The 17,411-nt window shown below is 44.4% G+C and overlaps 1 protein-coding gene across 3 annotated transcripts in view; it reads right to left on the bottom strand.

Moving 5' to 3' along the window:
• Egfr (epidermal growth factor receptor) overlaps positions 1 to 17,411 on the bottom strand; it is a 173,170-nt gene that overhangs the window by 14,174 nt on the left and 141,585 nt on the right. For 2 of the 3 annotated variants that reach the window (XM_050141264.1, XM_050141265.1), the window contains exons 16-20: positions 16,493 to 16,531; positions 13,634 to 13,775; positions 12,379 to 12,501; positions 10,573 to 10,671; positions 6,620 to 6,805 (exon numbers count right to left, since the gene is read on the bottom strand). In XM_050141264.1, the coding sequence (XP_049997221.1) occupies positions 6,620 to 6,805; positions 10,573 to 10,671; positions 12,379 to 12,501; positions 13,634 to 13,775; positions 16,493 to 16,531 (589 nt within the window). Of the gene's footprint in view, positions 1 to 6,619; positions 6,806 to 10,572; positions 10,672 to 12,378; positions 12,502 to 13,633; positions 13,776 to 15,780; positions 16,038 to 16,492; positions 16,532 to 17,411 lie in introns of those variants that run through there. The other variant, XM_050141266.1, reaches the window with a different exon arrangement.

Genomic DNA, 17,411 nt, shown 5'->3' with positions numbered 1-17,411 from the left:
ATGACCTTTTCCCCACTAGAAAAGGGGGTGATAACACGTGGCCCTCTGCCTGCATAGAATGTCCTCACTGGTTCTCTCCCCAGCTCTCTCTCAATTTCCCCTCTGACCTCCCTGCCCCTTTCTCTTCTCGCCTCTCCTCCACCCCTACCTCTCTCACCCTTGCTGTCTTCTATGCTTATCCACCATGTCACCCATTCTTCACATTGGGATCTACTGTGGGGATGCAGCACAGGCTTAAAGAGACGAGTCACATTTCAGTCTCTGTGCAGGGGACCATTCACCTTCTCTCTTCCTCTGCTGCTGTCTAAAGCATCTTGTCTTTTGTCCGTTTATTGCACTCACAAGGAGAGCTTGAGAGGACATTTTAAACTCCATACCACTACCTGTATTGACTTTTATTTCGCTGCTTTAAATGCTTAACAGAGACCCAGGCATGGTGGGGCGCACCTGTAGTCGGTACTTCACAGGTAGTGCCAAGGGGATCAAGGGGTCAAGGATACCCTTGAATCAAGGTCAGTCTGGGCTCTAGGAGACTCTGTCTGAAACAACACTAAAATGCTCCACATGGATTTGGTTCACATCTTGAGCACTTATTTAAAAAATAAATAATTTAATGAACGAGAGCAGCCATGTCCAAGTCCCAAGGGTGCACTGGCTGCCACCATAGTGAGCCAGGCTCTCTGTGTGGGTACCTGCAGGGCTGGCCACTTGTTAGAGACTGCCATCATGCTGCTCCTCAGACAAGTTCACAGTCTTCACATACCATGGGAATTGGTCCTAATTTCCCCTGCTGTGGTCTGTGAATGAAACTTGCCCGCCTGGGCCAAAGCTGCTTGTGCTATCAAAATCAAAACAACAAAAATCTAGTACTTGGTGGTGTGTCAAGGACTTCCTGACATTGTGTGAGTCTGATAAACCCGGGGAGTCCCGCTGGCTCATGACACCCACAGGCTCCGGGCTTTAAAGGGACATCATGGTTTCACTGTAAACAAAGATTTCCTCAGAAGAGTCTTGGAAAAGCCAGAGGAGAGTGCCCACATGCTCTGAGGTCCACAGCTCAGCAAGGGTCTTAAGTCAGATAAACTGGGGGCAGTGAGATTAGATCCACTGGAACTTAGAAGTCCATCCACTTCACTCTGCCCTGCGCTTTCAAGGCAGTTGGAGAGACCATCTCCAAACCAAACAGGGTTATACTTTAACAGGTCACTAAAGATAAGCGCTGTAATATTGCTTATGAACTCTCAGAATCTAAATAGTAATATCAGCATTGGCTCCCAGGGAGGGAGGGGTCCTGGGAGGACCATTTCCTGATTTTTTTTTACTTTAATTGAGTTTAGCTAATTTATTTTTGTTTAATTGCTACAGGACAGCAAAAATGGTTTTCTGAAAAGCTGAAGTTAAGAAGCAAACTTGAAGAGTTCCATGCTGGAACATCAGCTTAAAAGAGCTGGCCTAGTTGTGTGCCTCACAGGGATACCAAAGGTCTTTCTTGCACATTACCCTGCAGGACAAGAAAGGGCTGAGAGTGGAGAGTGACATTTAAAGACCAATTTCCCAAGGGTTGCACATCCCACATGTCTTGGGCAAAGTTCAGAGAGGCTGAAGCAGGATCCACTTCTGTTTTGCCCTAGAAACCACGATAAGGATAATCCCAGACTTAGTGGCCCCCACACTTTCCTGTGCAAGGAAGGAGGGGAGCTAGAAGATGGCGGGGAGTGCTTCTGTGCTTTAGCATCAAGCACAGGAAAAGAATGTAGGCTTGTGAGCAGGTGTGCATGCTGTTAAATGCTCATTCTGAGACTCGCTGGGGTTTAATGAGAATGCTTTTGATGCTTATACTCTAAAGGGCTCTGTTTATGTTGACGACTTACATTTAATCATAATTTTTAAGTTGAAGGCTAAAAGGAAAAATTAACATCATTGAAATAAAACAAATATCTGGTCTTTTTAGCATGGGTACTGTTGTATTGTGCAGTCATTTATGAGTTGTGTGTGTGTGTGTGTGTGTGTGTGTTTTGAAGGCAAATGGATCTTTTAAGCCGTTCTTTCTGTGGACAGGAGCAGTGGGTACATTGAATCCCTCTCCGCTTTGTGTTCTCAGTCGCTGAGATTGGAGGTCCACCCAAATGCTAACGCACAGCCCTGCCCTGCAGTCTGCGGAAGCCATGGTTGAGGGAGCAGATCTGAGGGGTCCAGAGTCCAACTGGCACCGGAGTAGGAAGCATCATATTTGATGGTATTTGGAGCAGGCCAGGGCCTTGCATCATCTGCACAGATACCAGCTCCTGTTTTAGTTCTTGTCCATTCTCCTCATCTTCTCCTGTCCCTACTCCTCTACTATGATGGAGCCCCATGGATGCAGCTTTCCTTACAGGAGTTTTGGCTTCCTAGGCTTCCCTTCATTATCCATGATAAACTACACTCCAAAAATATTATTTCACAACTCTAGGAATAAACGGTACTTAATTTTTATTGTGGAAGCCTAAAACTAAGACTGACTTAAACGTACTTTGGTGCTCATGGAGTTGTGGTCTCCCATAAACCAGTCTTCTGCCTCAAACAGTGGTCTTGGATATTCCACAAAACCCTGGTCCTAGGATCATGTACAGGCATGATCGTCAGACAAATGTTTGCCCGAAAGCTCAATTCTGTGAGATGTCAGTCCCAGTGACAAGAAAATCTCTGCTGTCCAGGGTCTGGGAAAATGACTTGCTTGTGCAATTTTGCTTATTGCAGGGCTCTGCAATAATGTAGGCGTGAAGAGTGCGCACAGCAGTGGTGTTTGCCAAGCTGAATTTGTATTTCGTGACCTTAGTTTTGAAGCGCTATAGTTTTGGGTTTACCAGTTGTCTTATTCCAATAGGCAGGTCCACACTTAAGCAACTCATCCCACTAAGTGGAAGCTTGTGGTAAACGCTGGAGCAAGGAGCTTGGGAGACTCCATAACCCTTCCTGACTTAGTCTCCTGAGGTTCAACAGGTTATATGAAGAGAAGAATTCCCTTACAGTCTTTCAGTCCTGTACTGGTTTCTTCCCTAACTGCCTCCCCTCTCTCTCCGTCTTTCTTTTCCTTCCTCCCAGCCTTCATTTTTCAGCTTCTTGGTAGGTTAACTGAGACAATGAACTTGTATCTAGAAAACTTTAGAAGCTGGTCAAAGCTTTTGTGGGTCTGCGAAGGTGTTTGTGAGTCAATAGATCCTACTTTGAAATGCTAGAACTTTAGTGTGTGCTCAGCCACTAAATGCCTCTGAGAAGGTTTCCTTTGCTCTTGTGAAGGAAAACTGTTTAGTACTGAGATAGGTTGCCACTAAGAGACCGTAATCTATTATGATCCCATTCTCCAAGTGGTAAATCAAGAACCATAGTCTGTGCTCCAGAAAGGCTTAAACAATTTTCATATATAATTCCACTATGAAATTACTTTTCTATAAATGGTGACTTCACACAAAACTTTACTTTAAAAGTGTATAGAACATAATTCTTACTTCAGTATAAGGTGGTCTTCACTGTGTATTTTCTTTTTATGGCAAAGGACTCTGTGAAGGCCAAAGGAAACCATTGCAGCTGTGGCTACCTATATAAGAGCAGCCAAAGACCAGGCAACAAGATGAGCCACTAGCCCAGCAGACAACACTGCTTGGGCTTAGAGTTCCAAATATAAAAACAGCAGCATAAAAGTGTGGCAGGAAGGCGTGGGGGCAGTGCGAGGGAGGGCTGTTTAGTGGGAGGTAAGGTTTTATGCTCCTCTCCTTTAGGGGTGTACTCTCCACCACTTGGCTAGTTCAGTATGGCACAGTAAGGTCTCCTTGTGAATTCACAAGCAGGCATACCACAGGCAAAGAATGAACTGACCCAAACATGGAAAGACTTCCAGCCAAGATAATATAAGCAAAGTACAACATTACAACAGTAGATTTAAATAACATAAGGATATTATGATTAGTATTATGTAGACAATTATCTTAAGAGACAGTGGAACCTCAGAAACATTGGCAACTCAAGCTTGAATGGTAACCATCCTTAAGAAGACTCATTCTTGCGGAACCTGAGATGCTAAGTCTCCAGGAACCTCTGCTGAACTGGGCATCAGTAGTCAAGCAGGATAAGCTGGCCGTAGGGAACGTAGAATTATGGTAGCCCTGCCCCATTCTGGGGATGCATTCGGGGAAAGAGGTCGCAGACTCAAGAATAAACCACATCTTCCCAGTGATTGGCATGTAGAAATAAAGGAAGCAGAGTAAACTAGTAGGTCACTTGAGGAAGAAGAGTATCATATCCTCAAGAGCATCAAGATCCTTAGGGAATCTTGGAGGAAACTGTGAGAGAGAATTCCAGGGTTCAGGATGAGGGCTTGGGTATGATTCTGAAACCATCCTATATATCTAGTGAAAGCTGTTCTGGGTTAGCCAGAGGTCAGCTACTGAAGTAGGCTGAATAGTGTCCCCCAAATTTCACATCTTTCTAGAACTACTGACTGGAACTTTATTTGGAAATAGGATTTTGAAAATCTAATGACTTAAAGATCTTGCAGTAAGGTGCATCAAGCTGGATTTAGGATGAGCCCTAAATCCAAAGACTGGCACCTCTTTTCTATGTATTTATGGAAGATGACTTGATGTTTCTGTGAGTGTTCCTGACATGAAGAAAATGAGACAAGCAGAATAGCATAGCCATAACTTTATCTATTTGTGGTGAGGAAGTTTAAAATCTGCTGTCTTACTGTAGTGCTTGCCTATGTTCAAGTCCAGTGCCTGGCATCTACATGTGAAAATAAAGGGACCTCTGGACACAGAGACAGGGGAAAAGCCAGATGAAGACAGCAGCTGATAGTGCAGCCAAGCTGACATGGCTAAGGAATGCTGGGTACACCAGAGGCTCAGAGCAGTGAGCCCTGAGCCTCCCAGGAGCCTTGAAAGCCAGTGCCTCTCGGACATCCTGAGATCAAACTGCTGGCCTCCAGAAACATGAGGGAATAAGCTCTTCCTGTGATAAGACGCCAGATCTGTAGGACTCTACCATGGTAGTACCAAGGGACAACTACACACAAGTAATAAGCATTTAGCAGCAACAGGAAGACACAGCAACTCTGGCACCCACGACCCTGTTCTAGGGCTACTGCCAAACAGTCCTCACTTAGCTCCTGTATTCTGTGCAGAGCATCAAGACGATGGTGGCATCTGAGACCCAGGGCCATCCTAGCTGGAGAGGAGTGAGTGGTCCCAGCTTTCTAGGTTGCTGCAGAGATATCTCAGGTGGGACAGGCATGCAAAGAACATGCCGTAGCCTCGATTACTGGGGAGGGGGCTGATGGTTTTCCAGCCTGGCCCAGATTTTCATACCAAGGAGTAGACCTCAATTTACGCCACAGCTCTCAGAAAGAGTTGGTCTGGTCATATGGGCAAACACTGATGGATTGAGATGGGTGAGGCTAGTTCAGTACACACATTACTGCATGCCAGGAGCAACTGCCACGGTGAGCAGGGCCTGTAAGCAGTGAGAAATGGCCCAGATCTGGGAGCCCATTTGCCTCTGCTCCTGTGGTCTCTTGTGCATCCTTCAATGACTTACACAGCTGTCTGAAGGGGATGGGACGGGTGACACATACTTAGAGATCAGGCTTTACCACAGATGCCTTTAATTCAGCCATGTTAAAAAAAAAAGTGCCATTACAGATAGTAAATAAACCAAACTTTCCATGTTGGGTGCCAAAAGATGATGCAGGGCTGAGGTTGAGATGGGAGAAACTTGAGATGAAAGTGTGGGTCCTTTGGAAGCCTATGAACAGTTAAATATTTGGGCTGCTGTTCTGTGCTCATCTTCAGCCCACGGGGTTGGGGAGGATGTACGCTCCCTCAGCCAGTCTCTGGCTTTGGAATGTGCCTGTGATGGGAGACACAGAAGTAGCCCTTCCTTCCGCTGGCCTCCTCAGACATGCGCACCAGGCTTTGTGTCAGTCCTTGCCATGCCCACATGTCCAAACCATCTCCATCTTTTTCTGTTGTTGTTGCTTTGATTTGTTTTTCGAGACAGGATTTCTCTGTTAAACAGTCCTGGTTGTCCTGGAACTCAACTCACTCTATAGACCAAGCTGACCTAGAACTCACAGAGATCCACCTGCCTCTGCCTCCCGAATGCTGGGATTAAAGGTGTGCATCACCACCGCTTGGCCATCTCCATCTTATTTCTCCTTCTTCTGACCTCACCCTGTATTGCTGACCTTATTATGAACTCCTAACTTAGTTAAACCGCCATACTGAGCCACAAACCACCACAATGTCCTCCAAAAAGAACTCAAGACAAAAAACAAAAGGACAACATCCAACAATGACACACACCCAGTGCCAAGGCGTGTGGGCACTGGTTCTGTGCTGAAGCCAAGCAATTGAACTTAATCTAAAGTAAAGACACAAACACACACATATCTCCCCAGGGAACCCAGAGGTCCAGATTGACTTTCCATGTGCTCTCTCTTACAAATGACCTCTGTCACTCCTGGAAGACCAGGGCAGGGTGCAGCAGGTCAAGGTACTTTGTACCACACAGAAGCATCGATCCTGCGTCCTAAAGCCTGCCGCCAACTCCTTGTGCAGCCCTTTAGCCAGAGCTCCCTTGTGCTTACCTTTGCAATCTGCACACACCAGTTGAGTAGGTACTGAGAGCCGATGTTGTCCTTGTGCTCTCGGACATAGTCCAGGAGGCAGCCATAGGGCATCAGCTGTGTGATGAGCTGGATGGTGGAGGTCAGGCAGATGCCCAGGAGGCGGCACACATGAGGGTTGTCCACACTGGCCATCACATATGCTTCCTACAAGGCAAGGCCCACAGATGCATTACAATTGGTTCCCTGGCAGTGACCAGTGGGAGAGGCACATGGCTCCCTTTCAGGGTAAAATGGGATGACTTTGTTTTGAGTTTCAAAGCCTGAACTCTGTACCCCAGTGTCGGGGACATTTACGTGAATCCTTGAGATGCTCGTATACTGTAGGAGGTAGGCTCTCTTTAGGTGTTGCGTGTTGGAGGTCTGCTGGACAGCAAAAGACCCAAATGGAAGAATTTGCTATTTCAAAGGCTTTGATGAAAGGGGATCTGAGTCACCCTGATATTTCAGAGTTCAGGAAATGCTGGTATCTTCCTTGAGATGACCCTCTGTCCTACATCTCAAGGCAAATGATGATGCTGTTAGGGCTTTGTGGGGTCCAAATTTGGATCTCAGAACATCCTGGAGAATGATTTGCTCATGTTATTAGCGGCCATAGTCACTCTAGAGACCCTATTTTGCAGGAGAGATCTGAGTTTGCAGGCAGTCTAGAAGAAGATCTCCACTCTCAACACAGCAGACTTGATTCAGACTCAATGATGGGAGGGCATTTGGATCAGGAAACCTGCCCACAACACCCTTGCAAAGATCAACTGTGGAGAAGTGCTTTTCGCGGTGCCGGTTCCAGCCTCTGAGATGGAGAGTTATGCATCTGAGACACTCATATACACATTCAGACAAGCCTGCATACTTACATACTACATTCTCACACTGGAACATGCACATATGCCCGCACACACACGCACACATACGCTGCCGTATATAGATCTGTTTTACATTCCCTTTCCAGTGCCCGGCCAAAATTGAAACTGGAACGTATACGGAAAAATTATTAGGCCGTGGGATTGCCAGAAAAGCACAAATCACGTCTCTCCTCTGGGTCTGGGAAGCTGTACAATCATAACAGCACAGAAATCCTCCGGCTGGGCCTATTTTCTCAAGATGTGCCGGAGATTTGGGCACATCTTGTATTCATTTTCGAGGGGGAGAAAAAAACATCTGCAAATTGGAGCAGTTTGAGAAGCTTGACGGCCATTGGCTGGTGATGACTGGGAGAGGAACAGAGCAGGGGGCGTGGGCGTCAGGCCACACAGAGCCTGGAGCCCTGCCAGTTGGTTCTCCTAAAATACGATAGACAAACAGAACTGGGCTGTCACTTCCTGCCCACACCCTGCACAATGGGAGTGTTGTGTAGTCGTGTGTGAACGTTAAAGTGAGCTTTGTTCTTCCCTGTTTATGTTGGAAGCCGGGATGGTGCATTGTGCCTCGCAGCAAATATGCCTGGTATCCCACAACAATCTCTGAACCAGCTGGAAGCAGGCAGTACCCACAGGGGAGACCCTGATGGCTTCTGTCCCAGACTCACTGCGGGGCAGTCTGTCCCTGAGGCTTCGGTGACCCTGAAAAGTCACTATTTGTCGCTATTGCTGATAGCAGATTTGGATCCTTCCTTGCTGTCTCAGTCATCTCTGAATTATTTGTGCTGTGAATGGGGCAAAGGGTTCCAGGGGATGCTAGATTCCTTGAGTCTCGACTTCAGAATGAAGGGTAGCGAGCCAGTGAGATGGTTCAGTGGGTAATAGTGCTTGCTGTGGAGGTCTGATGACCCAAGTTTGGTTCCTGCAGCCCTGACTGTGTAGAGATGTAAGGGAAGAACCAACTCCATAAGTTGTCTTCTGGTTTTTGCACATGTGCCGTGGGACATACATCTCAGGTCATTTGCTTCTCATGTGCACAAGTATGAGCTCATGAGTGTGCATGTGTGTGCTCATGCACACACACACACAAGCATTAAGAAAAGTGAAAGGGTAAGAACCATTGGTGTTTAAAAATCTTTCCCAGTTAATCAAGTCACTAAAGACCACATGACAGGGGAGCTAGACCACTGAGTGTGAGGTCACTGGGACCATTTACGAGTGCATGTCAACATTTACAAAGCATGTTCGCTATGGACTGTTCTTGTGGCGATGCTGGTTGATGTTCTGCTTAGCGCCCTGTTGAAACTGACCCCAGGACCACAGGCCTTGCTTCCTTCCACAGCAACCAGTCTCTCAGTGCCCTCGCCCCCACGGCTTTCCAGCAAACAGCACACGGCCCTGCACAGAAGCTGTTTTGTATGTCTGGCAGACACAGCCACGTGACAAGCAAGCCAGAAAGCCTCAAGGTCACCATCCTTGTGGCTGCCATAGCCACAACAGCTGACACACAAGGAGAAAACCAAAATGAGACAGGAATGAAGACACAAGGACAAAGGCAGGCTGAGCATGAGCAATGGAAGGAGAAAGGGGTCAAGGAGCAGGAGTCAGACAGGGACCTTCAGATGAGGGGTGCATTTGACTTTTATGTCTTTACTCTATTTACCTCCAACCCCCCCCCCAAAAGCAGATTTCCTGCCTCCTTTCTGGACCGTAGCTATCATTCAGAATATTTCCAAACTGTAAACTTTCCTTATATTATCACCTTATAAACACTGCTCAAATCCACATTATTGGGTGTAATTTATTAGTGCATCCAAAATGAATTAAAATACTAACTAAGGAATCAAGACTGACCAAACAATTTTCCTCTCAACAAGTACAAGTGATAGACTGTAAGCAAAAAACCTTCACAAGCCCCTGTCTCCTGGTCCTCCTGGTTCTGTGAATAAGATTTGGCATCGGTTTGTAATTTTGGAATGTAAGATGAATTTGCTTGACAGGTATATTTCCAGCATGCATGATTTTCTGTGACACTGGACTCATGCACCATCATCTCTCATAGGAACGGGCAGTGTGGGTTTCCCTAAGCCTCCCTCTCTTTGCTTCAACCTTCTGTCTCAGGAGAAGAGCAGGTTTCAACATCTTATTAAAAGCCCTGACAATACTGAAGTGGGCTCTACCCAGCTCCTAGAAGGCCTAGGAGTTCAGCCCCATCATGAGTTAAGAAGGTTAGGAGAAGTTGGAGAGAATTCAGTAGAATTCAAAGCCAGATGCTGCTCTCGTTGAACACCTTAAAGGCTCTGGAAAGTAACAGTCAGCAGCATGGGAGATGATGTTTAAATTGCGTAGGAGAGCCGGGCGGTTGTGGCGCACGCCTTTAATCCCAGCACTCGGGAGGCAGAGGCAGGCGGATCTCTGTGAGTTCGAGACCAGCCTGGTCTACAAGAGCTAGTTCCAGGACAGGCTCCAAAACCACAGAGAAACCCTGTCTCGAAAAACCAAAAAAAAAAAATAAAAAAAATAAAAAAAAAATTGCGTAGGAGAGGGCTTAGGAGGTGGGGCAAAAGTCCAGTAGGCATCCAGAGGCATTGATCTCTGGCATCTTAAAAAAAAAAAAAAAAAAAAAAAAAACATTGTAAAGAAGAACTGGTTCAGCAAAGGAAAGGGAATTCTCACTTCAGAAGTTGTGATGCACTTCAGACCTCAGCCATAACAATGTGAGCAGTTTCTGCCTCCCACTCCTTCATCAGTAACACGGGGCTGTGGGTGCATCCTGAAGTCACTATGGTAACACATGCTAAGAAATTAGCATCAAGACTGGCCCTGGGACATGTGTGGAAATTCTGAGCTTTCATTCTTTGGGGTGCAGGGGTTAAAGAGAGCCTTGGAGAGGACTGTACTTTCTATATCAGGAAGGAAGAGAAGAGTTGAAAACGTAGTGTTTATGATACGATGGTGAAAATTATTTAAAATTGAGCATTGTGATGGTAGGAAGCAGAACAGGTGCTTTCCGCGGCCCCGATACTTGTGGGCAGCTTGACATTAAATGAAACTTACATCAAGGATTTCCTTGTTGGCTTTTGGAGATGTGGCTTCTCTTAACTCCTTGATGGCCACAGGGATTTTGACCTTCTCACCTTCTGGAACCCAGAGACCCTGAGATGAAGAAGAAAGCTGGTATTAACCTGAAATCATCAGGCCAGGGAACTTGTTACTTTGTGAACTGGATGAATTTTTATTAATGACTCCAATCTTTAAGAGCTCTGCATTGCAAAGTCGACAGTGCTGGGACTCATTATATCACAAAGACTCTTAGCTACCAGGCTTGAAGAATCTGAATAATTTTTTTCTTAGATGAAAACAAATACCATTCATATCAGAGACGCCTCTCTTGACAGCAAATGGAGACCATCACAGAAAACCACAGCTGGACATTATGCAGAGATCAGCTGGGACTATTTCAGAGGAGGGGCCAGAAAGATTGTTAAAAGCCAGACTATGAGAAAGTCTGACATGAAACAGTCTTTCCTTGAAATGGCTGCATAAACAAGACAGGAACATTGCCATATCAACGGACATGCTAAGGTGGAAGGGGAAAGATTTCATGGGTTTCCATCCCCAGCAAAAGAACTATGGGTAACTAATAACTCCTGGAGAAGGAGATTTAGCTTCTCGGGGAGATGAGCCCCCTTATTGATTGTTTAATACAGAGAGATCAGCCCTGAAACCATATGCACACAAACAACAAAAATGGACTTAGCTGGTTGTAGTTATATATTTGTCCATATATATACATATATCTATATTTGCATATATACACATATATGTATAAATATACATGTATATTTTAACAATAATAATAAAAAGGAACTATCAACTGGAGAGTAGGAGTCATGAGAGAAGGTGGAGGAAGGGTACGAAGAGGGGCAAAAGAAGAAATGAAAGGGGAGAAAATGATGTATTTGTATTCCAATTATTTAAAACAAACATTCATATAATAATTTCAAGGGGATTAATGGCCCACGTCTGTAATCCCAACACTTGACACCATTGCAAGATGATTGAATTTAAGATCAGTCTTAGATACATAGTAAGAGCCTGTCTTAAAAAAAAAAAAAAAGGACAAAGCAAAACAAAAATCTATGCTTGCGCTAGTTTGAATGAGGAATGTCCTCCATGGTCTTGGATATTTGAATACGTTTTTCCCAGCTGATGCCACTGTTTGGAGAACTGTAGTTGGGGCACCCTTTCTGGAGCAAGCACATCGCCTCAAGGGTGACATGAGGTTAAAATTCTCACACCATTTCCGGTTTGTTCCCACTGCTTTGTCCTTGCCTTTGAAAATGAGAACAGCCATCTCCCTGCTCCTGCCGCCAGGCCTAGAGCCTGCTGCCACGCTCCCCTGCCATTCTGGGCTCTAAGCCTCTGGAGCTGGCCGTGGAATTTGATCCTAGATAGAGAAGCGACTAATGCAGCTAGTTGTAAAGGCAGCATGGATCATTCAGAGTCATAACTGGAAGAGACATTATAAAAAATAGACCTAGGAAAACCAGATTGAGATGTTTGTTATATGGTTTATTCTGACAGTTCAAAAAAAAAAATCAGCCTCTCTACCAGTTACGCTCCCAACCTATGCTTCAAGCTCAGGAATAGAAAATGCTTTTGATCTCACAGTGATAACAAACAAATTTTTTTTTTCAGTATCCTGGGTAAGACTGCAGTTCCTACACCTTCAGCAAAACAGACAGATCTTGATAAAAAGTCACCAAAATGCTGGTGAATCTGAGTTACCCACACTGGGCTGAAGTGCGGGGCAAACACTAGTTCCCAGGGCTAGGTGCACAACTGTCTCCAGGATGTTACCTTATACACTGTGCCAAATGCTCCGGAACCCAGGACTTTGATCTTCTTGAATTCTGTTTCCTTTAAGATCCTCAAGAGGGCTTGGTTGGGAGCTTCTCCGCTGGGTGTGAGCGGTTCCACAAGCTGCGAGGATGGGAACAGACCCGAGCTGTGAGCTCTGCATTCCACAATATGTGACATGCATGGTAGATGCATTCAGGGTAAGGGCAGCCAGCTGCTGACAGCATGCAGCCATGCCTTACTACAGAGCATTCAACACACACGTTCAAAAGGAGCCATGCACACCTTTTCTTCAGTAATCTACAGGAGAAACCCCCGTCTTCTGATGCAGGTGTTTAACAAGACAGCTCTATTTGAGGGCTGTGTTTTCCATATCTATATCTATGTCAATCAGTTTTAATTAAAATATAGCAACAAGAACAATGTTATGCCATAACTGTTTGCGTCACCTCTATGTTGATGAAGGGCCATGGTTTCTAATGCAGTGCCGGACACAGGCATTAGCTGAAGGGTAATAATGGCTTAACACCCACTCCAAAGAGTTTCAAAAAGAAACATCCACTTGTGTGGAATTGTCTCCCAAAGTAAAATCTCGATTATGAAACCATTGTAAGATTTCAACGTCTCTCGTCTTGATTGCTTTCCTGTATACACGTAGAGGAGCTACCCTTTAGGCAGGCCTCCCCTAGACTTTGAATTTTCAAAGACAATGCCCAAGACATGCATGTTTTGTTGAATGGAGATACTGAAATAAAACAAATTGTATATAATTGGACATTTTTTTCCTGGTTCTTCCATCCTAACCAATAATTCATAGTGGCAATTATGTATCTGCTATGGGCAAGTGTCTTGCAAAAACTCATGTGTTTAAAATGGACCATGATGCTAATAGGAAATAGTAGGGCTTTTATGCAGTGAGGCCCACAGGGAGCCCTTTGGGTGATTGGGGTAGAGATCCAGAAGGGACGGTGGAGCACTTGTTTCCTCTCCCTGGCATGTGGTGAGTTAATGTGCTTCACCATGGACTCCTGCCCCAGGCCCAAAGTAACACTGCTAACCCCCAAACTCTTAAAAGCAAATTAACCTCTCTTCTTTATACATGGACTATCATGAGTGCTTGTTACAGTGATAGCAAAGCTAAACCACACCTAATCTATATAGTTTCACACTGTAAGCTCCCCGGATAAGGTCTTTTCTCCACTGCAACAGTTGAGGGTCGTGAGGATGTCACTGACCCGCAGGCAGCAGGCCTCACCTCTCTCTCCTGAAGTAGGCGGCGTAGGGTACGTTTTCGGACAATGTGGCGTCGTCTCATGAATAGGCCAATCCCAAGGGCCACCACAACTATGAAGAGAAGGCCACCCACAATCCCAATGGCAATGGATGGGATCTTGGGCCTGGAATGAGGTTGAGAGAAAGAGAAGGTAACAGTGGCATTTCATACATATCCTGTACCTTTGGATACATAAATAAAATTTAAAACCATCTCAGAGACTGGGATACTGTGTGAATTCTGGAAGGAAAGACTGGGGGCTAAGTTTTAAGATAAGGTTTCCAACATTCTTTGCTCCTTTGCCCCAAGTCAGCTCCCTTTTTTTTTTTCTTTTAAAAAAACATTGGTCTCCATAGGGCCTGGCATTGGTGGTGAATGTCTTTAAAACCAGTGCTCGAGGAAGAAGCAGGCAGATGTCTGTGAGTTCAAGGCTAGCCTGGTCTACCTAGTGAATTTCAGGACAGCAGGGTTACCCACATAGTGAAACCCTTTCTCAAAAATAAAAAAAAAAAACAAACCACAAAGCAAAAATTGAGGTCTCATCTGAATGTCTGTCATTATGATAACCATTTTTTATAATCATTGATGGAGAAAATAAATAATATAGAATTCAAAAAATAATCCAGATGTCAATACCACTTTTTAGTTTATTTTAACTTTTTGATAATTTTATATATGAGTACTGTATTTCCATCATCACTGTTCCTCCTATATCCAACTCCCATGCCCCTCTGTTCCCTCTCAAATTTATTATCTCTTCTTCTTTAATTGTTCACATACGCACAATCACCCCTACTCCCCATGCAGATAAAATCAACCCAGCTGATCCATTTTATGTTGTTCATATACTCATATGTGTATGTGTTTAGGAATGAGCACAGAAACTGGATAACCTATCAAGGGCTTGGCTCTGGAGAAAATGGCCCCTCCTCTCTTAGCAGCCACTAGTTGCCTGTAGCTTTTATCTAGGGGTTGGGCTTTATGAGATTCCACATGCATGTTGGCATGCCAACAAGTACTGTCATTGTGCAGATCTTGTTTAGACAACTATAGCTTTGAGAATGCACGAGTGCAGAGCTTTCTTTCATAGATATATAGAAGACCATCTCATAGCAGGTAACCTGGTCTTCTAATTTTTACCATCTTGCTCCCCCATCTTTCATGATGTTCCTTGGACCTGAGCTGTACGGTTGTGTTGTATAAGTAAATATTGCTTTTTTTTAAACATGAATTTACATCTTGTCCTTTCTAAGAGAACATATATACAACTGAAAAAAAATAGATATTTTCCCATGGCCATGTTGGGAGTTCTTCCAGTCCCATTGAGCTCTCATCATGTGAATGAACTCGATGGAAGTAAAAAAAATGATTTAGACATAAAAAGCATCATTGTTGCTATAAGTGTTGCCCCAATACACCCCCAAACCCAAGAATACATTCTCTTCTCTGTCTCATTGAGGTCAAGTCTAATTTCAGAAAGATGAAAAATCAGAAGTCATGTCTTCAATCTCACTAATGACTATCTGAATTAATATTACTAACTCTGAATTTGGATTCTTTAAGGATTATTTTTTTATTTATTTTATGGTGGTGGCAGACTGAAAGTTAATTATCCTGAAGAATCAACCTTCATGTGAGTTCCTGATAAATTTATTCTTATTTTCAGGTAGACATGTTAATGAATAGCAAAGATTTGTTATCATTGTTATTTACATATAGATAAGGTAGCAAAGTCCTTGCAGACCTTCCCTAATTGAACCAACTGTACTTCCGGAGATGGAGTACATTTCCTTCTCAGGACATACAAGTCATCTCTGGAGCTATAGACCAAACCCCTGGCTAGTAAAACTAATGAGTTTTCACCAATAAAAAAGAACATTGGGATATACCAGGAAAAATTGTTTCAGAGCATGTATTAAATGAGAAGCCACACTAACAAAGGGAGGTCAAGAGTTTGGAAGAGAAAACAGTTAATAAAGAAATGCTGACAAAGAATGGTCATTGACTTTCAAGGCAGGGATTGTATGGAAAACCATATCAGAGTGTCATGGAGGCTGCCTGGAAGACAGGGGGAGCTCTGTTGGGGCTTCATCTTGGAAGCTCTGAAAGGAAATGGCATTTGAAGGGTATCGTGACTGAGACAGGCTTTATTTTATTTTACTCTTTCAATTGATGGCAGAAGGTACCAACCACCACCGTTAAGGAAGAGACAGTAAGGGAAGGGATATTTGTAGATATGTCCACAACTGAGAGAGAAGCCTGAGCACCAAGCAGGTATTCTGTAGACAATCTCAGTTCTCCACCAGATGCTGTTGGCTGGTGATACACTTCTGCATGATGGCTCTGAGCAGAAATTCACAATTTCACTCCTCTCTTGGCAACATCTCTGTCAATAGTGGAAAGTGATTAGAAAAAAGATGTTGAAGAAAACTCATTGTCTTTTCTGGAAAATATGTTTCAAGAAAGAAGAGAAAACGTTACTGAGGTGGACCTTGGTCATTTGACAAGAAAGTTATTCACACCATGTTTGTGACATGACCACCCAGGCTACTTAGAAGAAAAGAGGAGGCCTTTAGAAGAGACAAGACTTAAGTGGAGTTGCTGTGCCTGCAAAGCTAGAAACAGATACGTAGAGGGGTCTGGTCCACACTGTCGACTTCTTATGTGGCTGGCCCTAGCGTAGTCCATCATGTATGCCCTCCACTGACCAACAACATGGACACAGGGTGAGAGGGCAGAACTGGAGACCTGTGGTTGGCCCAGAGGACTTGGAAGAAACTGAAAGGCTTGAAGGAACTCAGAAATGGCTTCTGGTCATAGATCCAAAGTCACAGTACATACCTTGGTAGTGGGCATCCTTGGAGACCTGGCCCAGTACATCTGCAGGAAAAAAGGATGCACATCTTTTTCATTCTGCTTTATTGGCATCTGTTTGATAATTTTCCACATTAAGTCATAAAGCAATTGTGACAAATTACTCTTGTATATCTATAATCACAGTGATCTCAAAGCTGGATAGTTGCTAACATATTTTATACATTAATTCAATTATATAAAATAATTAATACATTTGTTTATTTACGCAGAAAATATCTTTGAGTGGAGGATTGTTATCACCTTCAGCTAGGTTATTACCGAAATGCAACACAGTATATAGGTGCCACACAGCTTGCACCAAATGTCTGGATGGACAGGGGAGCAGTATGACAGAGACCATATTTGGAGAACATACTCTAAATACTCTGCCTCTATTACTCGAAACAAGAATTGGTTCTCATCTCTACCTTCTGCTTTTCTTGGCTTTTGAGAGTTTGACTCTCTGACTTCTCCTTGCTGTCAGATGAAGCTGTGTGCAATGCCTTTGGCCTTTCATTCATAAACTAAACTTGCTGGCATTGCATCTCTAAGCAGTGGGATCCACCAGGAGGCCCAGCTGTTTCCTTCTAGACTCACAAACGATAGTCAAAGAAAGAGAGGAAGCGTTCTCTAGTGTCCGTTAGACTCTCCTTCAAGTACGACGTCTGGTGCTCTGTTTATTGTTGAATGTTCAACACCAGGAGTCCATGCCTGCTGAGGGGATTGACAGTTTGGACAAGCGGCTTTGAAAGCTACCCTGGACAATTGCCATTGATTGTCAACAGGAGACTGAGATCCGTGAGCTCAGAGGGAAAGATAAACGAGTTTCCATGTCACAGGATGACCAGTGGGGAAGGTGACAGCACCGAGGCTGCCGAGGGAAGGATGGGGCATCAAGAGACTA

The sequence above is a fragment of the Alexandromys fortis genome, unplaced genomic scaffold (genome assembly GCF_014885135.2).
Source record: "Alexandromys fortis isolate MF-2015 unplaced genomic scaffold, M_Fortis_MF-2015_v1.1 scaffold_7, whole genome shotgun sequence".
Classification (NCBI taxonomy): Eukaryota; Metazoa; Chordata; class Mammalia; order Rodentia; family Cricetidae; genus Alexandromys; species Alexandromys fortis.
This window is presented reverse-complemented; position numbering and strand designations above follow the sequence as displayed.